General features: G+C 48.5%; 1 protein-coding gene across 4 annotated transcripts in view; it reads right to left on the reverse strand.

Annotated features, from left to right (window-relative positions):
- The window catches only part of NRP2 (neuropilin 2), a 114964-nt gene that overhangs the window by 58722 nt on the left and 32330 nt on the right, over window positions 1-23912 (reverse strand). For all 4 annotated transcript variants that reach the window (XM_037043518.1, XM_037043517.1, XM_037043519.1 and 1 more), the window contains exons 3-7: window positions 20772-20953; window positions 12877-13107; window positions 11666-11821; window positions 9819-9988; window positions 7810-7965 (exon numbers count right to left, since the gene is read on the reverse strand). In XM_037043518.1, the coding sequence (XP_036899413.1) occupies window positions 7810-7965; window positions 9819-9988; window positions 11666-11821; window positions 12877-13107; window positions 20772-20953 (895 nt within the window). The remainder of the gene's footprint in view (window positions 1-7809; window positions 7966-9818; window positions 9989-11665; window positions 11822-12876; window positions 13108-20771; window positions 20954-23912) is intronic.

Below are 23912 nucleotides of genomic sequence, written 5' to 3' on the forward strand. Positions count from 1 at the left end.
GTGACCCTAGCTTTCTTAAGAGGTGGGAATAGAGAAAAGAAATCTATAGATATAAAAGCTATGTTGAACACAAAGATTTCTTCAAATGCATCTTTGTAAACCAAGTTTAACAAATAACTCAGAGCACAAAGTGGTTTGGATAATCCATTTGGTATCTCGCTGCATTCTGAACGTAATCCAACACTTTGCAATTGATTCTCGGGACCTTTGGTTTCTTTTCAGTGAGACAGAATCTGAAACCAGCAGCACCTCACGGGTTTTCTGATTTGCACCTCTGGGGGAGGGGGGCACCTGCCAATTAAATTGGCTGCTACCCAACATCCCAGTTCGGTTATTATCTATATCCCCCCCACCCCCCGCCAGGAAAAGAAAATCAACATGTTTTGACCATGCCTGTGAGCGCATAAGGTGTGGACTGTCATACCATATAAAATACAAGAAAATTATAATTTGAAAGCATCACTGATGGTTTCTAAGGCCAACCTTTCTCTCTTTTCCACTCCTTTTTGAGTCACAGAGACCTCTCTCTGCTGACTCTGGCTTGAGTCCTCGGTGAATAGTATGCAGTGACTTTGGCGCAGCTGGGAACAGTGAGCATTTCGGCCTGCCTACCCGCGAGGCCTCTGGCTGGGGACTTTCTGCCAGACCTAAGTCCCTTTCTTAGGGACCGGCACACTATACTGTCTGCCATCGACAACGCGGAGCCCAGGACAGTGGAGACGCTCCACGTCCCCCGAAGCCTTTGAGCACAGCCTCCCTGGCTGTTCAGCTTCCCTCACTGAGCAGGTCCCTGGTGGAAGACGCAGCCTCCCCTTTGAGCAGGGCTTTGGTGTTCAGTCTGCACTCACCCATCTCTTCATTACCTATGATGTGACCTACAGTTTATTTCTATTTTTCTGTAAATATTCGAATATAGCCAGCTCCAAGGACTGCAAAGAAAGCAGAAAGATTTTCAAAGCCAGCCCAGTGCTGGGGCCCTGAGGTAGAAAGTGTGCAGGCAATGTTCTACTTCTTTCTTAAAAAAAAAGAAAAGTACTTCTCCCCACTAATAAATGTTTCACTGCACCCAAAGTTCTCCTTTTCTATCTACTTGGTACAGACACAGAGGAGGAGGAAGACAAAGCAGGCAGCAGAGAGAGAGGTGGCAGGAATGAAGGGCGGGAGGTGCGGGAACCAGGGATGGAAACCAGGGACGCAGACCAACTCATCCTCCCTGCAGAGCCCAGGGGCCTGTGCCCCCTCCCCACCCGCTGCCCTCGCACATTCTCTGAAACCAGCCATGGGATCTACACGTAGAAGTAAACTGTCAATCAATGAATGCCATCCTGTCTAATTAATTGGTTGCATGAAAGAGGTGAGGGGTGAGGGGTGTGTGTGTGTTGGGGGGGCACTGCGGCACTTGGGGAAAATGATGTTAAATAATGGACATTTCCTCCCCCCTGTTTCTAAATCATGGTCCTGACATTTCTCTCTTACAACTCCTCCTTGAAGACTGTAAAAAAATTTTTTTAAGCTTTCATTCTAGTGGATGTGGGAACTTAGCCAGACAGAGTCAGAAAGGACGTGTCTCTCCCACGTGTATGAGAGAGGGAATCTAAGTGAGGGTAAGGATGGGGGCGGGGCGAAGCCAGTTCCCTAACTACCAACCGCTCATCTATGACCGAAGCCCTCCTGGCTCCTCCTCCTCCTTTACTTTAGGGCTGTTTTTGTCATCAAGCTGTTTTTTGCTAATGTGAAGGAGGAGAGGGAGAAGCAGGCGCGTGTCATGGGGTGCAGGGCGGGGAGGCCTGTGGGTTTCTTTCGGGGGGGCGGTTTGTGGTAGGGGTGTGCACATCCCCATCTGCGTGCGCAGGATTATGTTACCCCCATGGAGACGCTGAGCCCTGGCACACGGCACACTCACAGGATTAGGGTTTCAGGATCTGAGACAGGAAAGCATCAGGGAGGAGAGGAGAGGAGGGCCGCTCGGGGATTGGGGGCTGGAGGAGAGATGGGGTGGGGGAGAGCATAGCGACAGAGCAGTGAAGGGCTGGAGGGAACGGTCAACATCCTCCTGTGAGGGCGGGGCAGGGGGCGGGCAGACATTCTAACTGGGTAGGAAGGGCCCTCCACGTGGAGCACCTTCTAAAGGAGACATTGCCTCTTTTTTTGTAACTTGCAGGTGGGCAGCAGAGACACCGAAAAGGTACATGGAATGAGGTTTTTGAGCCTACCTGCCACCTGTCTAGCTCTTCCGGGGGAATCTCAGTAAACTGGAGAACGAAAACGGCCAGAGCAGAGAACCTGACAATTGACTGGATGAGGCGTGGGCGCTGGTGCTCATCTGGGGCCTCTAGGGTTTGGGCAGAGAGCATGGTTTCCCAGCCCAGGGAAATCAGGACGCCCTTCCACACCCCTTGCTCATTTGCTCCATCCCATCAGCCCCCGCACACAGCAGTGGTCTGGGAAGCATGGGGAATTTAGCACCAAGGCTGAAAGCGCCAGGGAGGCTGGTTTTAGCTCCCAGAGATAATTCAGCACCCAAGGGAGTTGGGTGAAGCCAGCCAGGGGAGCCTGATAGAGAAAAGGTTCCAAGCATATGTATAATGAAATTTTGCCTTGAGCTTCCTAAGTGGAGAGGCTAAAGGTCTGAGCTCATCCCATGGCAAATGGATAAGGGGCAAACTTAATTACCCAGGGCCCTGGATTCTTCTCAGCTATAACTGAGGGGGCAGTTAAACCGGGGGATGTGAATTTGGAAAAGGCATCAGCCGTCTTCTGAACACATAGCCCTGGTGAGACAGTGCCGTCATACCCACGACTTCTGAAGGCTGATGCCCATGCCCACCTGATGGTTTGAGTCACTGTCCTAATCTTATATACAAGAAACACAATTACAGCTATCAGAAGGATAAGGGGAGGCCAGTCCTCTACCAGGAGGTGTTTAAAAAAGGGTATTTTTGGAAAACTCAACATCATTCATTGGAGGACTGACTGCACTCCTAAGAGAAGGAGAAGGCCAAGAGGGAAAGGCTGATTGCAGGCAGCTCCGTCCCAGGGCCCCTCAGACGCAGGGGGCGGTCAGGATGACCTATCAGGCCCCTTCCAGACCTCTGATTTTAAAAGAGGCACATAAATATCCCATGGGGCCTTGTTACTTTTTAAATTGATAACTTGCTTTTGCTCAAGAAGAGCTTTGCGGGCCTAATACATTAATTACATCGGCAGAGAGCCTTCCATCTATCTACAGATCCCAAGGTGCTTTGCCAACAGCAGCTGCAGCACCATCCCCCTCGGGCAGATGCAACACTGGGTGAGGCACAGGCCCCGGGCACAGAAATTTCCAAGGTCACGCAGCACATCGTCTAAAAGTTGACGCCGCCACGTGGTTTGAACTGTGAGCTAACTGAGTTGGGGGGGAGGGGTTGGTTTTCTGACACCACTCTCTCTCCTCCTCAGCCTCTGATCTGTTTCACAGAGGTTTTGAAATTCTCAAATGGCTTTCGAAATGATTAGTTTTAATTTAGAAAATAAATACAGGAGAGAAGATTTTTGAAGTGGGGCGTTTGTTTGTTTTCAAGGAGTGTGGCCAAATCAAATGCAAAGCAACCTCCTTCAACTCTACACCCTCAGGATTCCAGGACGGAGCCCAGACTCCGAAATTTTGAGCCTGGCACTCTACGCCACGCTGTCTAATTGCGACCTGCCTTTGGACCTCCACACTAACAGAAGCTTTCCTAGAGAAAGCACACCCCTTGACCTCTAGACCAAACATCTTGGAAGCCAATTTCCCCCTGGATGCAAGATGATGAGCCAGGCGTGGGTCCCCCGGCAGCCTGGGAATCAAAGCCTGGCAACCAGGTGCCTTCTTCTACGGGGCTCTCCATGTCCCTGGGACAAATTACTTGTCTTTGAAATCTTCAATTTCACAGTCTTTGAAACACTGATGGAAATGTATAAGCCAGAGTCTGAGGGTTCTCTGAGCCCCTGGGAGGTCATCGTCACATTAATTTGACAAGCTTAGTGCATTTCTGCCACTCACTATGGGGTCATTCTGTACGTTCTGGACCCAGACCTTTCCTCATCCCAGTCCTCACCCTCCCATCCTCAATGTGGTCACCAGGATATATTTAGCAACCCCTAGATTTACTTTCAGCCGAAATTATTCTAACTACATCAGAGTAGCCCGGCAGCATGGTGACTAAGAGAAAGGTAACCAGAACTGCGTCAGCAAGGGAGATGTCCACACTTGCCAGGTAAGCGAGGACCGAGGACAAGGGCTTTTGCTTGAACATATAAAGGCAATGGCCTCTGTCCCCCTGTCCTGACACCAGTCTTGGTCTCACTCCCTCCAATGCAAACTCAGGGAACCAGCAACTCCGAGGTGAGCAGGAACTTGGCCAGCTCCTCCCTCTTTCTCCAGGCCTCTCCTGGGTTTATGTGTACATATTGTGCCTATAATTACAGACGCATCCGTGAACCTTCTACTGTTGTATTTACAACACTCTGTCTGTGTTTGGGGTGTTATTAATACAGCTAGGGAAACCAAAAGCAGTCGTTTTCTGCTTGTGGTTTCTGAAGAAATCTATGTGAAGCAATCTGTATAATCTAAGGGAGCACATGGGCCGGGCATGGGCTGCCTCAGGCGGACGAGCTCTCTGCCTTGTGGTTATGCCGTAAATGTGCATAAGGGGGGCCCACCCTATAGGAAAACCATAGGTTCCATGCCTATGGCATGTGGAATTGGACAAGGACTCGGGGATGTGTGGTGCATATGGCCTGCATAACTGTGCTGCGCTTTGCCTGGAGGATGCTTACAATGCCCACAGCAACAGGGTAAGACCTTTTTCGCAGGCAGTCTCACATGGCCTGTCGGATGGAAGAGACTAAGAAGGTGCTGCTCCGGGTTGGGGAAGGCTGGAAAAGAGTTCTGAGTTTTCCTCACTTCATCGACACAAGGAGAAAGTCATCCCCCGCCCCCCACCCCCCCAGCAGGCCCAGTCCTTGCCTTAGCCCAGTCTGGGTCCAAATTGTAAATAGTGTTTTGCAAGGAAATAAATAGCACAGCCATTTTCCGTTACCCTGAGGGCTCATTAATCTTGTTTTCCTCCAGTTTCCCAAATTCCCTGGCCTTTGGTACATTGCATTGCTGTTGACAGTGACCAGGGAATAAAGTCAGGTTCCCACATTTCTGCTCTAAACACCGCCATCCCCTCTTCACACCCTGCGCACTGGCTTGCATCTGTGAACCCTCCCCCACATTCAGAGCGGAGCCGGCTGCTGCCTCCTTCTCAGCTACACTGTGCTCACAGGTCCTGCTGTCTGATTTTTGCTTTCAAGCCCGCTACTTAGCACCAGTTAGCTTGGCACGGTGCCCACCATCCAGTGGCTACAAAGAAAGGCTCAGCGGTAGCGCCCGTCATAGACGGAGCCTCTCCCTCCACTGCCCCCGAGTCCCCTCCTCACCCTGCCTCCCCTTCATGGCGTCAAATCAAACTGCAGCAGACTTGACAAATCTATTTGGCATGGTTCACGCAACTATTTCAACCCGAACAGCCCAGAGAGCCACGCCGAGGCGCAGGAGCGGTATGGAATCTGAACATTAAATACAGCCATCTAGGGGGTCACTCTGCTGATGAAGGGGCACTGGAGATCACCCTGGGAAGGGAGGACCCAGCAGGTCTCCCCTGTCACCTGCCTGCCACCTGCGGTGGGGTGAGGGAGTGTGGGGGAGGGGGAAATGCCTAATTGGCAGGCTTTGCATCCTCCTGCCTCCTTTTAGGTGCCACGAGGAGGATGAATTTCTAATGGCGAGACACAGGGCTATTCCTCTGCCCCAGTGCCTTTGTGTGGGCAAGACTGAGTCACTAAACAACCAGAGAACAACAGCAAAACAAAAGCAAAATTACCCCTTGGCTGCTGAGAAAAAAAATTTAGCCAGTAGCCAAGGATGGGGAGAGGAGGCAAGAGAGAGAGAGCGAGACAGAGATAGAGAGAGAGAGAATGATGTATCCAACATGAAAAAGTTGAGAAGAATGATTCTAAAGGAGCCCAGAAAGCAAAATTCGATTCTCAGGAATATCTTCCCTGCGGAACGAATGCCAGGGATAGAGCTGGGAAGGACAGCATTCTATCAAAATATGCAGTGCTAAGGTATTTCCAAAAGCAGATTTCCTACAAATGGTGTTTTAAATAGCATCCTGGTCCATCTGCGTGCTTTTAAAATCGGCTTATGCTACAGTATCCCTCTGGCCAGCACTGCTTAGTCATTGAGCTTGGACAGGGAGGTGGTCAGGTGGGCTCCCTCCTTCTCCCCCAGGGCCCACACCTACCCAGCTGCTGGCCCTCGCCTACCCAGGCTAAGCTTCTGGGTTCCACCACTTTCTTACCACAAAGGGTGGGTGGAGAATGAAGGCAGGAAAATGAGTGGGGTGGGATGAAGACTCAGTCCCCAGTGCACCCAGCCCCTAGGGCCCACCCACCTTGCCAGGGCCAAGTGCGGTTCAACAACTCTTTCTGAAACAAGTAAAGTCAGCGAGCAACTAGACCTGGCTCTGAATGCCAGGGTGCAGAAGCCTTTCACTTGCTTTTTCTGTGAAATGGGGAATTTCTGCATATATGTGCATTGATACCTAGTAATATCTAGAAGCCACGATTTTCGGATGAATGGTGCCATGTTACTATGGCAATTTTAATTTTAAAGAAATTCACTTCTTTAAAGACTCCCATTTCCCGAGTGAAGCAGTACCGCCAGCATTATCGCTTGGGATTCTCCGTGTCCAAGATTTCCAGTTGCTTCGGGCAGAGCGAGCTGCCTTGGGTCAGCAACAGCAGCTGAGAAGATTCTGTTTGGGGATCAGTGGCCCCTCTAGGTCTGGCCACGTGGGTCCCATTTTGATCACTCACGACCCAACAGACCAGGGGACTGGTGGAACTACAGCACTGAAGTGGAGACACTCTTTCCCCCTGTCCCCAGTTCCCTTTAGAGAAGGGTGAGCACTCTCCCTCCAGACCTGAGAGCCAGCTAATGACAGAGCTCCCCGCCCAGGTGAGACCACTGGCCATTACCAACGAGCCCCCCAGACACCGAGCACACAACCACTTTGCCAGCGCCAGCTGCCGGCCTGCTCGCTGCCAGAATGCCATGCGTCTTAAGAAAACTGAGTGCCAGACATTCATCCACACGGGAAACAAAATCCCCACATTGCGCAGGTGGACACACCTCTGGGAGCCACAGACACCGAAGGCACCAGCGCAGAGAATTCGATGCTTTGCTGCCAAGCGCGACCGCCAGTTCAGACGCCGTCCCTGACAAACTAAATTTCTCCTCATTAAGTACTGCCTTCTTTCTTCTTTGGAGATTGTGATTCCCTCTTAGGATTTGTGCCCCTTTCATTTCCAGACCTTGGTAACTCCTGAACTGCTATTTCATGTGGTTTTGTGATTGTTAACCCAGCGTGTGGAAGGGACTCAGGCCATAAATGCTCAATGAATCCTGTGTGGGGAGACACGGCTGGGAGCACGTTTTCTCCTTCATTTGTAGTCAGAGAGCAGGCTGCATGTTCTCTCTCTCTCTCTCCCGCCCCCACCTCTCTCTCCTCTTTCTGCTCTGCAAGATGCAACTGCAGCCAGGCTTTTGGAGAAATGGTATTTTCCAATCATTTTAGGATAAAGAATATTTTCCGGGCCAGCGTCTCCCAGGCCTCCATCAATTATTTGAGCCTCAGCGAGCCAGGCCTCCTTTCCTGTGTGGGGTTGACCTGAAACTCTCCTTGCCCCACGCCTCCTGCAGCACCCCAGCACGCCTTTGCGCTGGGGAAGTGGGTTTACCTTGTGGTTTTTGCCATGCCGGTACACCATCCAGTCTTCACCATTAGTGCTGACTTCCAGCTTGTAGGATTTGACATAATAGCCATTCTGAGTTTCCCTGGAAATCGCTCCCTGTGTTGCAATGGCCGTGAGCAAGGTTAGAAAGCGCAGGTCCACCTGAGGAAGAGAGGTGGAGAACTAAGGGTGGGGTGTAGCTCGCAACACCAGGCAGCATCTTGCTTTTTCTTCAAAGGACACAGTATCGCGCCTGTGGCTGTGACTAACTCACATGCATTGGTGATGAAGGACCCATTTGCAATTCCACTGGATGGTTAAACTCAACTCATCTGACACTAAATTGGGCACCTTTGAAATTGTAACATTTATTTTTCCCCCTCCTTTTTATTCTTTTTGCAAATCCGAATGGACGGTATTAGGTTTATCTTAAAAGAATCATCGAGCACCTAGAAGAAGGAACCCTTCTTACTAAACCACAGCCTGCCTTGGATAGCGAAAGCAGATTCTGTTTTAAAGGAACAATGGCTAAATCCAATCCAATCCACTTCACTCCATCCGGTCCAATTCAATCCAATTGACGTATAATGCCCTACTTGCAAAAGTCTCAGCTCAGGGCTGCCTCCCCTTCCCTGAGTACCTCACTCCATTGTGTATTTAGTCATTCAGGTCAGGAAGGGGTCAAAGGGCATGCAGAGTCTGCCCAAGCAATTAGGCTTATGCACCAAGTCCTGACCTTTAGCTCGATGAGAATGATGGCCAACATTTTGAGGCACCTCCTCTCCCACAACACAAAACCCATTTGGAATTTGCTGGATGTCATTCCTTTGCTGGCCACAGCGTTTCTTGATGGTAACCTCTGTGTGATCAAAATGCACCCAGTGCACACTGGTAGAATTTAACTCAGCAAGCATTTATTGCCTATTTAATATGTGTTCAGCACTACTAAGCATTCGAAAGAAGTACCCAGTGTTGTGTGTGTGCATGACAAACAGGTGGACAGCAGTAAGAGAAAGTATGTGATTAAGGACTAAAACTAAGGCTCTAATCAATGGGATGCCCATTATAAGGAAGAACTTCCTGGAAGCTCTGCAGGATGAGAAGGACTTTTGGAGAAGCAGAAGGAAGACAGGGACAAATGGCCTCAGGGGTCTGCTGTGAGAACGCCCCCTGGCAGTTTCTAAGTGGTCATCCTCTCTTCCCCGTTGTGTGCTCTGCAATGTCCTTCTCAGGGCAGAGATCACCACGTCTTGTCAGAGCTCAGGCAGGCTTGTCACTGGGTCACAAGGCTGTCTGCCGTGCATCATAAGTCATTGCTCTAGTGCGGAACCAGCAGCTTGCTCTCCCCTGGGGATGAGAACTGGACCAGCCTGTCATGCAAGGAAGGGTTACTCGACATGACTGCAAGTCTTATTCAGAAGAAAAGCAAACAATAGTCTGCAAAGATGCTGTGGAGCATCTGGGCGACTCGAGTCTCATTGCGGGTAGTGACATTTTCCCATGTGTTCTTCTGATAGCTATGTGCAAATCCTTCCTGGCTCCTCCCCAGCAGCAAAGATCAGGAGAAGCTGCCATGCTCAGCCAGCAACTCAGCAAGCCTGCCCTTAGGAAACTGTCTGCGGTCCCCTGCCCCCCACCAAATTTCGGATGCCTGTCTATGCCTAGAAAGAGGGAGAGCTGGAACTATTCATAGACTCTTCCTTGGATGTCTTGAGTAAAAGGGAAAACAGCGCCCTGGCCAAACAACTTCTCCAAGGCTGGGAATCTTCACCAGAGCAGAGGCAGTGCCCCTTTTACTCATCATTTTTCCCCAGCACCTAGCACAGTGCCTGGCACATGTATCTGTTTGGATGAACGAACAGAGGTCTCATGTGTGCTGTGTTTATTTTCTTCGTGTCCTTTGTTCACTGGAGATGAGGAGCCATACCTGCCCCCCAACCGTGCCCACCAATACACACACACACACACACACACACACACACACCCTGTGTACTCTCAGATATCTGAGTAAGTACCTGGAGATATTCCTTGTTGGAATCCAAGTTGGGCGTCCAGCCATTGTCGTCACCATGGAGCCGGCTTTGCTGAGGTCTCCACCTCCCATCAGAGTAGGTAGAAGAGGCACTGATCTGTTCATTAGCAATCCTGCCAGACTCCATTCCCAGAGGGACATTGCACTGAAAGTCTGGGGCACAGAGATGGTCAAGGACAGAGTTAGGTATCTCAACCTCATGCCCCCGGGACTCTCAAAACACTCCTCCCTTCTCAGGGCAAGTCCTTGCAGGCACTCTCTCATCCTAAAGACCTAATTATACGCTCGCACTTTAAAAACAATGACACCAAGACACGGAGCTTGACAACCCCTCTGGGTCTGCAAGAAACTAAATTGGACCTAAAAGAAATCAGGCTGTGGATAAATAAGAACCATCATACAAATTAAAAATGCAAACTAAAGCACAAGAACTGCTAGTGCTGCAGGCTACCGACACTCACAGATGCCAGATGTACCACTGCTGAAATACAGGTATATGTGTGATAGACTCGTGGCAATTTGGGTGGGCTGATACATCGTGGGAAGCCTGCTTTATTAATAAACACCCAGAAGGCACTTTTGCTTCTTTCTTTCTTTCACTCCAGTGTCTAATGAGTTCTAGCACAGAAGACAGACATTACAAAGCAATAAATACCTGTCTTCGGGAGACTTCTCTCTGAACACATGCATGCCACTCTACATTCCCCCGAACCACCTGTCTGGGCAAATGGACCCAGAAGTCACTTACTCTGACCTTGTGTCATCAGCTTAATCGCTGTCCTTCCCATGGACCCCGTGGACACCGGTCAACATTTGTGTGTGCGTGTGTGTGATAAGGACCAGCAATCTTTTCAGGTATCAAACCTATTCTTTAGCTTTGTGACTGCCCTGGCCATTTGGGGGATGTGGTGAAATTTGCAGTGTTATTTTCTTGTCATTCAGTATGCATGAGTTATTTGGGGAAACACACAAACAAGCAAAAAATAAATAAAATCCAGAATATAAGCCATCAAGTTTCTCACAGGCTAGGCTGCCGTGTGCACAGGTAAGTGTGTGGTATGCCTTCTGCCACCACGGCAGGGCCCACAGCTCTAATCATTCTGCAAGTGTTCCTTTGTCCTTAAAGTGATCATTTGGGTTTCTTCTACTGAAGCACATGTCCAAGAGGAGCATGTATGGTGGTAGAGCGTGTATGGAGCATAATAGGAAGGTGTAGCTCAGGGCAAGAGACTAGAGGTCAAGTTCCATGACTGCTGGGGTTGGAACTACAGTTTCAATGCTTTGCAGAGAGCCTGGCACATCGTGGAAGCTTAAATAGCTTATTGCAAGTGTGAAGTGAAAGCCCAACCAGTGGACCAGTCCAGTGAGAGAAGCTCTACCCAGGGCCAGAGATGTTTCTCATCAAAATACCGATAAAGAGAGATTTAAAATCGCTGCTCTGTGACAGTGGCCACTGAGGCTTGGAGAGGGAGAAAAATGGCCCCAGACTCAAAAAATGTTAGCATGGCGGGGAGACTTCATACAGGTGTCCTAATTAACCTCCCTTTTGCTCATAGATGAGAAAACTGAGGCTTGGGATGGTCCCATAACTTTCCCTGGGAATAACTAATTCTTAGTACACCTGCTTGTTTTTTCTTTAAAGAAAGGGGCACCTAGATCGATATTTATTCTGTTTTCATTAATCTTTGCCTAACAAGAGGCTATTCTCTTGAACTCAGATGCCGCAGCAAGTTCTGTAGAATTCCCACCAGGCCCCTTGTCTTGGCGAGGTCAGCACACCCTCAGGGTTCTGCTGGAAGGACAGACAGAGGTTCCCAAAGGCCAACTCACTCTCTAGGGGCTCTTGGGGGACCAGGTGGTAACGCGCAGAGAAGCCATCCTTGGCCACCGCCATGTCCGTGTGGAAGGTCAGGGAGAGGATCTCCGTCGATGAACGGAGTTCGGAGGGGGTCTTGGTGCCACAGTACTTGCCGATCAGGGGACCAACTGGATATGCCAGACAAAGAGAAGTCAACAGTAAAGGAAACGTTGAACTCCATTTTCAGTATGTTCTCCCTTCCCGCGATGGCAAGTCATTTGATAAAGCATATGCCTTGGCATAAAAGAACAACTAAAGACATGTTTTAAGAACAATGTGTCATATTTTTCTTGCACATTAAAAAGTACTTTCGCTGACCTGGCTTCATTCTACTCTCACAGCCCTGGGAGATGGGCTGGAAAGGTATTATTATAATGCCTGCTCTACGGAAGAATAAATTGAGGTTTGGAGAGGTCACATGATTTTTCATTGTTCGTGCAGCAAGGAAATAACAGAGCTGGGATTCAAACCCAAGTTTTGTGACTGAATCTTCATTCAGGAAATAAAATTGCTTAGCTGCTGAGTCTTCATTACAGGACAAAATCCTTAGAATGGCTACCAAAGCGAAAGGCTGGCTTGCTCACTGATACTGATTATACTCAAGACTTATGCTGGTCTCCTCCTAAGCAGGACAGGTTCCTGGTTCCTCTTGGTCTTGGGTGATGTACCTTCTTGACATCTATGACTATACCAATAACAATGAAATTATAGTAATGATAATGATGATGACAGCAGCTTATTTACACAGATAAGACAGATTGGTTAGTAACTTGCCCAAGGTCTCGGAGGTGCTGATAAGCAGAGCCAGGATTTAAACCTCATCTGTCTGGCTCTAGAGTCCTATTTGGGCATAGAGGGTGGCCACTGACTCATTCTATATGGGAATCCTGACAACTTGGAGCAGACAAGAACATTACCTATAGTTTTTCTCATCCTCATCCAAGTATCTGCTCAGTCTCCTCCTACCCTTCTCCAAACAAGTATCTCCAAGAAAGGAAACTGCCATTCTGCAATTTCACTGAAATCACCCTTGGTGAAGGATAAGAAATGAAAGGCATCATGGGTCATACACAAACCGTAAGGAGTTCTGAAGTCGTGGTTTTCTCTTTGAATTTTTACTAAAGCAATTAACAAGCACAACAGGAGAGGCTGCAGAAGCGCCTGTGACAGTGACATCACTCACCGTGCGGAATGCCGTCCCAGATGTCCAGCCAATCGTATTTGCAGTCACCCTCGCCCACCTGCAAGGGGTCATACTCCAGGTCAAAGGTCAGAAATTGCAGGACGATCTCCATCTTGGGTTTGGCCAGGATGGTAAAGGTGCAGTCCAAGTTGTGTGGGTACTTCTCGGGGAACCCAGGGGATTCAATAGTCCCATTGGGGCTTGTGAAGTTTTTTGAACACTCTTCAGAGCCTATATGGGAAGAGAACCCTAGTATTAAGAGAGTAGAAGAAGATGCCTTCCTTAGCTGTCTCTGTTGCACAGGTTCTTTAAATGTTTGGGCCTCAATCCCCCTACTCACGAGGCCTTTGTTTCCACTGGAGTGGCCCTTGAAGCAACATACTCTTCACAGTCATGTCTCAAGCCCTTAAGCCAGACCCTCTTTAACAGAGAAATTAAGGAGGCGAGATGGCTTGCTCTACATATTAGAGTAAGAGAGGTGATTGAAGAACTGGGTGGGGGGGTGGTAGAAAGAAATGTGTGTGTGTGTGTGTGTGTGTGTATGTGTGAGAGAGAGAGAGAGAGAGAGAGAGAGGTTGATTCTCTTGAAAAGAGGAACAGAGTCTTCTTTCTCCATTACTCAGCTGCTTGCTCCAGAAATGTAAGTTATTTCAATCCTTAAGGAAGGCTTGCTGATTGCCAGCAGGGCAAACAATGTTACCCCTTATTTATTGCTGACCTCAACACAGCCCCTATTGTACCAGAGCCAACTAAGTGCCCCCTTCTCCCTCCAAGATCCAAGGTGCCTCAGGGGAGGGGCAAAGGGGAGCTCGGGTCTCATTCATGTCAAGACTATATTAAAACGAGCTGCTCTGTAGTGGCCAGACAATTAACAATTGACGTTTTTAGCCGGTGGATCACAGCAGGGCGTTGGGGATGTTAAAGGCCGCTCCAGCCACAAGTTTGGAAAAATGCGGCAGTGTGTACTGACGTTTGGAAGGCTTCTGGTTCCTTTCTGGTGGGGGTGGCCTTGCTTCTCTCCTGAGCGCTTGCGTCTGCTTTCTTGGGACTTAGGAGGTGTCCTTATTAAATGCAGTACACATTCTGCATCCTGGTGCAGGCTGGGAGGGCAGCGGGCGCTGTAACCAGATTACAGCACCAAGTCTCCTAAGGCCTCTAGGTGGAGTCACCTTAAAAGAGCCCTTGGGTACTTTAATCGGGCCCCCATTTGCCCGGAGGGGCTAGGGGCCGTCCCAGGACAACTCAGCCCAGACTGTGGCCGGAGAGTTAGAATAGGTTTCATGACATTCTGATTTCAAAATTAAAAAAGGTAGCAGGATTTATGAGGAGGATAAATAGGTACTCTAAGCATGAAGAAAAAATAGAGAAATACTCAATAAACCAGGTGTTTACTGGCAGGAAGTGTCCTCTGGGGATCCCACTGAAATATAACTATGTGATGTCAATACGCCGATCTTAGCCCGCAGTGATGTCTTTATCCGCGCTCCTGCAGAGCTCGAGCCTCTTTATTGATGATGGCTTTCTGGAAAGCAGCAAATGTCTGGCTTGGAAAAGGTGCCATGCAAATGAGTGGGGGAGGGGATTGCAACTTTTTTTAGGATCAGGTAGGAAATTCCAATATTCCTACCTACCCATCCATCACCTCCACCCTTCTCCCCAGCTCTGTGCTTTGGCAAGATCCGGGCCAGATACCTGGGGCTAGGGTGAACCTTTCCAGGGCCTGTTGGAGGGTCTCTATGTGACACATCTTAGCAGGTCTGCATTCCATCATTCAGGGCGGGGCAGCCTGATGGGCAGCCTGGGCCTCCCCGAGTTTGTAACCCATAGAGTCCCCAGCTTTGTTTGCCATCGAGCCTTCAGCTCCCCAGGGCCTCCTCAGTGGCCGGAAATGAGGCAGTTTGGCAGAGGCACACCAGCTGGCAGCTCTTGGGGCGGCCGAAAGGAGCTTTGAAAGGTTAGCGTTTATGACTGCTGTGCAGCCTCCTTCGTGAGGGCCACTTAGCCAGAGGAAATTAACTCTCTATTCACAACTTGCTTCCAGAGCTAGAAAAGGGATCCTGACATTCCCTCCTGGAGTCTGCTCCATTGTCCTCCCCTTCCAAGGCACGGGGACTCTCCAACCCGCCGTGGGAGCGGGGAATTGATGGGGGAATCTTCCTTTGGTCCCTCTCATCCATGGGGGACAGAGGCTCCACAATGGATGCCTAGTAAGCTCGACAAAGGCCTGGAGAATGTGAGTTTCTACAAAACCCAGTTTCCAGGGTTCTGAGGCCCTGCCTGTGACTGGACATAATTTTTCAATCTGAGATCCTTAAGGCAAAAAAAAAAAGTGTATCTATCTCTGACATACGGCTATCCGTGAGTGTATCCCCTGGCTTATCTTGAATTAGGTAGAAACAGTTTGATCCTTTTCATACAAAAAAAAAATCAAACATCCACTATAATTGTGAATTTGTCTGTAATTGCACCATCTCCCCGTTTAAACGGCAGTCACGGTGTCAGAAAGCAGGCAGCGGACTGTCACATGCAGAGAGGGGATCTCAGAAAAGGGTGAGCATCCCTGAGACAAAAGTTGAGTCTTGCAGATAGCTACCTAATCCCAGACCCTTTCTGTAACGCGTCAAAAGGACTAAAGGTTAAAAAAAAAATAGCTCAGTCAACAAATACTCAAGTTCAGTCAGTACTGAGACTGTCCATAGAAGCTGGAGGATTTCGGCTGTAGTGAATGATCTTGTACCAACGGACTCTGGTTTGAAAAATGGCTACTCCATGTCTTTTTCACTGCAAAATTTATACCAGTCCTTCAAGGGGAAGAAGAAGCTGCACGCAGAAAGCTAATTAAAGTGTGGTGAGTTTATCCGAAGTTGAGTTTGGCCTGATCACAGATGTGAATACAGTTCCTTCAATTCTGGCAGTGGGAGGTGGGGGCCCTCCAGGTTCTCTCTGTCTGTGAATGACCCCAGAAATTTCAGTTCTCAGAGTGTCACGGAGCACCAGGAAAGAAAACTTGCTCTTGAACTTCGGTCTAAGGAGCATCAGAAAACTAATAAACTAAACAACCCCACATTTTCCAGTGATTCAGTCTCCAGTGTTACATTTTAAGTTATTTTAAAATTCCTTTCTCTGTTCTGCTCATGATTCGATGATTGGAGAGCCTTTAAGTTTGTGAGTTGTTTTGACTTACCCTTTTATATGGGGGTAGTTTGGTAACATATAGACTCTTTTATAAACCGCTTCATTCAGGGCAGACATGAACTTCCCACTCCAGAGACATGGCCCCCGTCTGTGCCCAAGTTGTGGGTTTATGTCTGTCAGTAATTTTGCAGCAGAGTCTCGCCAAAGCAATGTGCTGTCGAAGGCTTCCAGAGCCCTCTGCACGGTTATTTGCGTATCTGTGTTTACGGTGCCCCCGTCTTTCTCTACGAATCTGACCAGCAAACATAGCTGTGTTTGTTTGGATTTCATTAGGCGGTTCATGCATTTCTTTCATGTGCTGCAGATGATGCGAATGGTGTATTTTCTCTCAAGACTCCGACAGCGGGGGCCAGGCCACGGCACCTGGAAGAATGTTGAGTTCTGCATACGCGCACATGTATGCTCTTTGGAATGGCAGGTTAGCGCCGCCCTGAGGACACCACTGGGCTCTCACCTTCCTTCTTACATTCCCTAGAAGTGGCTGCTGTTGGCAGGAGATGCCTCCCGCTGCAGTAACCTCCCTCTTCCTTGCACAGACGATGCCAGTCCTTCAGGCAGCCCCCCACATCTCTCCACACCCAGAGCACCTCTCCTGGCTGGCACTATTGTTTCCAGGAAGTCCACAGGCCTGCTGCCTCCTTCAAAATCCTGCTTCAGGCTGTCCTCAAAACAGCAATGCTGAGTGATAATACCCTCTTGGGTATTTCATCTTTTAACCTCATCCCTTCTAGCCATCATTCTCGTGGTGGAGAGAATTAACATTCACCTTTTCTGTGGCTTTTTGGAGAATGTGGCAGCCTCCTCGTGAAACACAGCAGAGGTGAGTTTGAGTGGTCCTGCCCATCTGGTCCGACTTCCCGTGGCCGGCTCCCTGGAAGACCTTGCTCGCAGCTATTTTCCTTTCACGGTCAGCGCAGTGGAGCTGAGTGACAGTTTTAGCACTGGGGACTTTGCTATCTAATAGACTTCCCAGATTCTCTGCTTGCCAGACCCGCTGGAGCCCTCGTTTTCATAACCATAGCATGTCAGTCACACCTTTACTTAGCGCTTACTCATTGTGCCTCATATTATAGCTTTTCTTTCAATTTGCATATCTATTTACATATAATCATCCAACAACATCTACTGTGCATCCGTTCGGTGCTGAGGGCTTACACACCTGTCTGGCTCATGAGAAGAGGGCACTCCTTTATTCCTCTCCTCTTCTCGCTCCCCGCTGCTCCCCAGCAGCAAGTGCTACAATGAGCATTTTATCTGTCATCTGATTCTCACACAGGACTCCAGAGAATGCTGATCAAGCCCTTCAGGAGCCTCCCCGCAACCCCCGGCCACTGGACACAGATTGTCAGTCCCTGTGACCTCATGGAGCCAGGAGCTGGATGACTCACAGCAGATGGACCTTGTTGGAAGAGTCGGCTCCCACTCTGGCTTGACACAGTTCCCCTGGCCCTGCCCCTTCATCGGTCTCTACGCTCTTGTTCTCAGGCAGACAAATCCGACAAATATTTAGACAGAGTGGATATAAAAAGTGCTTTCAGCAGCTACCACTTCCTTTCAAGAACTGTTTGGCAAAAAAGAAAATATATATGAATAGCTTCCCTCACACTGAACTCAACAGGCGCCGGACTTGGGCCTCTCGATGACAAGGCCTCCCCTTTCACCAGGCTCCAACCACAAGTTGCCAAACCCGGGCTGGAGAGGAGAACACACTCGATAGATGGAGACGGGGCAGGAACCTCTTGGGTAGAAGAGTGGGCTGAGGGAGAAAGGAGAGTGGGAGAATAAGCTTCACTTGACCTGAAGAAAATGAGCTCACGTATCAGAGGGAAGGGCACACTGCGTGGAGTGTGTAAGAGTAGGTGCTGAGCCAGCATCTTATGGATGAAAGTTGGCTCTACCCAGTTACGGAAATAAGCACTAGCTAGTATTCTCAGGACCTGAGATAATCGAAGGGGGAGCTAAGGGAAAGCAAGCAGTCAACTTGATGTGAAGTGTTCTCTGCCTCTTCTTCTCCTATTTTTTTAATTGCTTTTCAGGGGGGTCAGCTTCATTGGCATTTAGCAAGTGAGCCATTGACATTCAAGGATAGAAGTAGTACAATGGATCAGCAAGGGGGAATTTCTAGAGCCATGTCAAGCTAAAGGTATGACCCCAGTGGGAGGGGGAGGTCATGGTGAAAATTTGTTTAAAGTTTTTAAAATATATTTTATTCATTATGCTATCACAGTTGTACCATTTCCCTCCTTCATGCCCCTCCACCCTGCACACCCTCTCCCACCCACATCCCCTTGCTTTAGTTCCTGTCCATGTGTCATAAGTTCTTTAGCTTCTACGTTTCCCACACTACTCTTGCCCTCCCCCTATTTTCTACCTACCGTCTATGCTACTTATTCTCTGCACCTTTCCCCCCCCCTCCTCTTATTCCCCTGTTGCTAACCCTCCATGTGATCTCCATTTCTGTGGCTCCACTCCTGTCCTAGTCGTTTGCTTAGTTTGTTTTTGTTTTTGTTTTAGGTGTGGTTGTTAATAATTGTGTTTGCTGTCATTTTACTATACATGTTTTTTGTCTTCTTCTTCTTAGATAAGTCCCTTTAACATTTTATATAATAAGGGCTTGGTGATGATGAACTCCTTTAACTTGACCTTATCTGGGAAGCACTTTATCTGCCCTTCCATTCTAAATGAAAGGTTTGCTGGATAGAGTGATCTTGGATGTAGGTCCTTGCCTTTCATGACTTGGAATACTTCTTTCCAGCCTCTTCTTGCCTGTAAGGTCTCTTTGAGAAATCAGATGATAGTCTGATGGGAACTCCTTTGTAGGTGACTGTCCCCTTATCTCTTGCCACTTCTAGAATTCTCTCCTTCATTTTAATCTTGGCTAATGTAATTGTGATGTGCCTTGGGTCCAACTTCTTTGAGACTCTCTGAGCTTCCTGGACTTCCTGGAAGTCTATTTCCTTTGCCAGATTGGGGAAGTTCTCCTTTATTATTTGTTCAAATAACTTTTCCACTTGTTGCTCTTCCTCTTCCACTTCTGGTACCCCTATAATTTGGATGTTGGAACGTTTAAAGATGCCCTGGAGGTTCCTAAGCCTCTCCTCATTTTTTTTGAAATCTTGTTTCTTCATTCTTTTCTATTTGGTCATTTCTTTCTTCCTTCTGGTCCACTCCATTGATTTGAGTCCCAGTTTTCTTCCCATCACTATTGGTTCCCCGTGCATTTTCCTTCATTTCACATAGTGTAGCCTTCATTTTTTCATCTAATTTGCAACCAAATTCAACCAATTCTGTGAGCATCCTGCTTACCAGTATTTTGAACTGTGCATCTGATAGGTTGGCTATCTCTTCATCTTCATTTAGTTGTATTTGCTTTGGAGCTTTGATCTGTTCTTCTATTTGGGCCAGTTGTTTTTGGTCTTGTCGCACCTGTTACTTATGAGGGGAGGAGGCTTAGGTGTTCACCAGGGCAGGGCAACCCAGTTGCTGGGTTGTGACGCTTATGTGGGGGTGGGGTCAGAGAGGGAACAATGGCTCTTGCTCTGCTCTCTCTCAGATTTCAGTCCCTTCCCCTGCTTCCCACAAGCAAATTGGGCCCTTCTGGTGCTGATTCCTGCGCGGGTGGGCCTGTGCATGTTCTAGGACCCTGTGGGTCTCTCCAACAAACTCTCCTGTGAAGCTGGGAGTCTCTCCCGGCAACTCAACCCCCACAGGTGTTTTTAATTGGTGTTTTGAGGCTTTATTTCCCCACACTGGGACCCCGGGTTGCCCAGTCCATCTCGCTCCCCAGTTTTGCCTGGTTTATCTGCGCAGGAATGTGGGACTGCCTGGTCCACCAGCTGCCTTGTGCACTGTGCCCTGCTTCACAATTGCCACCTCCCTGGGTCTGCCTGTTGCCACCTGCACCCAGGGTCTGCCCGCTGCTGTCTTGCATGCCCAGGGTTTGTCAACTGCTGTCTTGTGCACGCCCAGTGCCACCACCTTTTTTGCTGAGAACCCCTCCCCCTGGGCTGCCCGCCTGATTCCACCCCTCCTACTGGTCTGGATGAATGTGTCTATTTTAACTCCTTGGTCGTTGGACTTCCATACAGTTCAATTTTCTGTCAGTTCCGGCTGTTATTTTGTTTCTAGATTGTTGCTGTCCTTCTTTTGGTTGTTCGAGGAGGCACAGGGTGTCTACCTACACCTCCATTTTGGCCGGAAGTCCCCATGGTGAAACTTTAGAGACTCCAAACACTAAAAAGATTATGTCCTCCTACTCCATGTAGTTCTAAATAAAGGCCACATTAAACCATGAAGTAATTAGCAGAAGATTCAACCAAGTTTTGCTTTTTCCCATGAAGATTATTGTGGTTTTTTAAAAAAAACTCACAAAAATCAGACTCTTTTCAAAAGTGGTTTTCTATTTAATTGGTGCCCCTACTCTTTCAGTTCCACAAACAATGCTTGTGGGCCAGCGAGGCAGCACCCAGCACTAACCCTGCAATGCGTCCCCTCAAATGGGATGATAACGTCAACTGTCTTTTCATCTTGGGCTGTTTCCAAGTTCACATTGAACCTCTCCTCCCTCCGTAAACTTGTCTATGAGCACACAACCATTACGCAGCTCCTGTACACTGTGCCCCATGGCCAGACACAGATGGCGGCCTCCCATCTTCTTTTAGATGCCCTGCCCCTGGTTTTCCACCCACGACCACACTGACCTGTCTTGAAGATCTCATAGCGCAGGGAGAAGCCTGCCCCCTGCCGGGCATAGTCGGAGGTGAACTTGATGTAGAGAACGGAGCCTGAGGAGATGATGGTGGGTGGGGCGATGTTCCCACAGTGCTTTCCCAGGAGGTCTGCGGATTCGCTGTCTCCGTCGCGAATCTCAATGAAGTCATACCTAGGTGAAGATGGCACCAAGGGGCACACGTGAGGAAAGCTCAGTTTAAGTAGATGAGAAGGACTCTTTGTCTTACTCCGGCTCATGGGCCCACCATCCAGTACTAGACACGCAGGTGCTTCAGATTGCTACACCAGAGCCACTTACGTTTGCTTGCAGACTGTCCAACACAGATATAGGAAGTGTCACTGGTTTATTAAAGCCACAGAAAGAACCGATGCATAGATTTTTAAGGCCTTATCTCTTGCCTACCTAAGAGCAGTAGCATCATCATACTATCAACTACCTAAAAAAAACAAACCCCCCAAACCCCAACACAATTTCTTTGTTCCTTCCATAGCACCATTTTTATTTCCATTATGATCTCTCTGCGTGTTGGTCTCTTCTTCTTAGCTCTGTATCACTGCAAGTTGTTTTTACCCGTTTGAGCCTTTCTTTATCTATAAAATGAGGATAAAAATATCCACTTCAGAGGGTTGGGCTAGAGACGGAATGACAAAAACACAGGTAGGGTGCTAGGCACCAAGCCAGGCACACTGGGGATGTTTCAGAGGTATTTTTATTTTCCTGCTCCCTCCCCATATCCCAGTTTTCTCCTGGGTCATCTCCTCTTCTCTTGTTTTTAATTACTAATGACAAAGACTCCCCACACACGGGCCACCTCCCTCCCCGAGATGACTCTGCGAAGTTCACATCAGCGATGTCTTATCAAAAACACATTTTATTTTTTATTTTTTTAAAAATATTTTATTCATTTATCTTTAGAGGGGAAGGGAAGGAGAGAGGAAGAGAAACATCAATGTATGGTTGCTTCGTGTGCATCCCCTGCTGGGAACTGGCCCCTGCCGGGAACTGGCCTGCAACCCAGGAATGTGCCCTGACTGGGAATCAAACTGTGATTGTCTGGTTCACAGGCCCGCGCTCAATCCACTGAGCTACACCAGCCAGGGCTTAAAAACGCATTTTAAAAAGGAACCAGCATTGTATTAGACAAGGCAAGAAAACCCTTTCTCCCAGTGCAGGGAGTGAGTCCCCAGAGACCAGCACGTCTGAGCACATCACTCCTAGCCTCAGCAAGAGGTGGAGGAGACACCCGCTACCACCAAGGCCTGAGCTCATTTCAAAGAGAATCAAACTGGCCCCAGGTGGGGAAAGACACCTCAAAGACATCCGTGCCTTGGCTTGTGGGGTGGCGCCATTTCACCTGTACAGACGCACCTGGTCAGCCTTGCTATGTGCTCTGCCAGTCTGCGCGGTGCCCTGTCTGCACTCCTTCTCCGGGCTCCCAACTGCTCAGGGGGGAAATTTCCACCTTGCTCTCTTCCAGTTGCTATGCCATTATCAACTGAAAACTATCCATCTCCCTATCACTATATTTATTTTGCATCGACCCGTTAAAACAATATGGAAGAAATCGCTTTCTTTTGGTTAAAAAGAGGCCAGAGGCTACCCATCCTGGGACGTGCCTGCCACACCCACAGGGTCTGAGGGGGCTGGGTGCGGCAGAAGGGGACAGAGGCCTCACTCCAGCCCCCCGGGACCCCTATTTCAGATTGTGCAGCTACTTCCAAATAAACGGCCTGTGAAGGAAGAACAAGGTGTGGACCAGGGTTAGTTCACTCTTTGATCCCAGAGCCCTGGAATCCTACAGTCAGAAGAATCACAGGAGTTGGCAAGAGTCTGGGGAAGACGATGGCAGGGTTTCCCTGAAGGGCTCTGGAGAGACGGCCGCAGATTGAGAAAGGCAGTGGGGGGTGGAGAAATCTGTGTGGGTCTGCGATTTCAGTGGGGGAGATGGTGCTGACTTCGAACAACACGCTTCCTCACTTCCAAAATAAAAGTGAAAAGACACTTAGTTTGTTCTCAAAGGAAATTCCCCAAACCTTCTGGAAAATCCCTTCTTACTATTTCTATACTGAGGCAGGACTGCTGCCCAGTCACTCCCAGCTGAGTAATGGCGATGTCCCTCCAGCACAGCCTGCACAGTGGTGGTGGAGAAGCCACGTGGATGCCTTAAGCAGATATCACCTGGTTCACCTGGATTGGCAGAGGCATGGCCCTGTAAGCAAGAGGCCGAGCCCCACCCCCACCTCCCGCCTCCATCCCAGAAGTGACTTTGCTGCTCAGTTTGGACCCCAGCTCAGCCTTATTAACTAGGTGCCCTCAGGCAAATTGCTTAACCCTTCGGTGCCTGAGAAATGGGGAAAATAAAAGTAAAAGTGGGATGCCTGAACTTTTCTCCTAGAGGCGTTGTGAGACTTAAACACCGACATAATCTATATATAGTGTCAGTGCACAGCCTGGCAGCTAGTGTGCGCTTAACAAGTGTCAACCATGACCTGCTGTCCTCACACCCGCCGTCAGAGGGGAAGGGGCTGAGCCCGGAGCAGAGGCGCCCTTCCCTGAGATACGGAGCCAGCAAGGAGAGTTGCGGTGTAAGCAGGAATGCACATCTGTTCAAACATTTTGGAGGGCGTCTTGGCAAAAAAGGTGAAAAAAGTTAATATGTACATACCCTTTACTCCAGCAATCCCCTTGCTAGAAATTTTTCCTAAAAAAATAATCAGACAACTGTGCAACCTACAAGAAGCATATAAAAAGTGAAAAGATGCTTTGTTTATAAACAGCATCATGTCCGAATGCCCGATGACAGAGGGCAGGTAAATTAGTTTCCATATATAGATAAGATGGAATATTCTGCTGCTATAATAAATCGTGCTGGAGGCACATATTGTTTTTATGGAAAAAGTGTTCATGATATATTTTTAAGTTGAAAAAAGTAGATACTTTTTAAACTATGTTTCAAAAACACGTGTGCGTATATATATTTTCTCACATACATATACGGATAAAGTCTAAAAGTCTAAAATATTAACAATGGGGAGATTACGTGTGGTGGGATACTTAGTAATTTTTACTTGCTTCTTTGTTCTCTTCTATTATCTACATTGTTTACAAT

Source organism: Sturnira hondurensis, unplaced genomic scaffold, assembly GCF_014824575.4.
Source record: "Sturnira hondurensis isolate 20B ecotype Veracruz unplaced genomic scaffold, ASM1482457v3 Scaffold0004136, whole genome shotgun sequence".
Classification (NCBI taxonomy): domain Eukaryota; kingdom Metazoa; phylum Chordata; class Mammalia; order Chiroptera; family Phyllostomidae; genus Sturnira; species Sturnira hondurensis.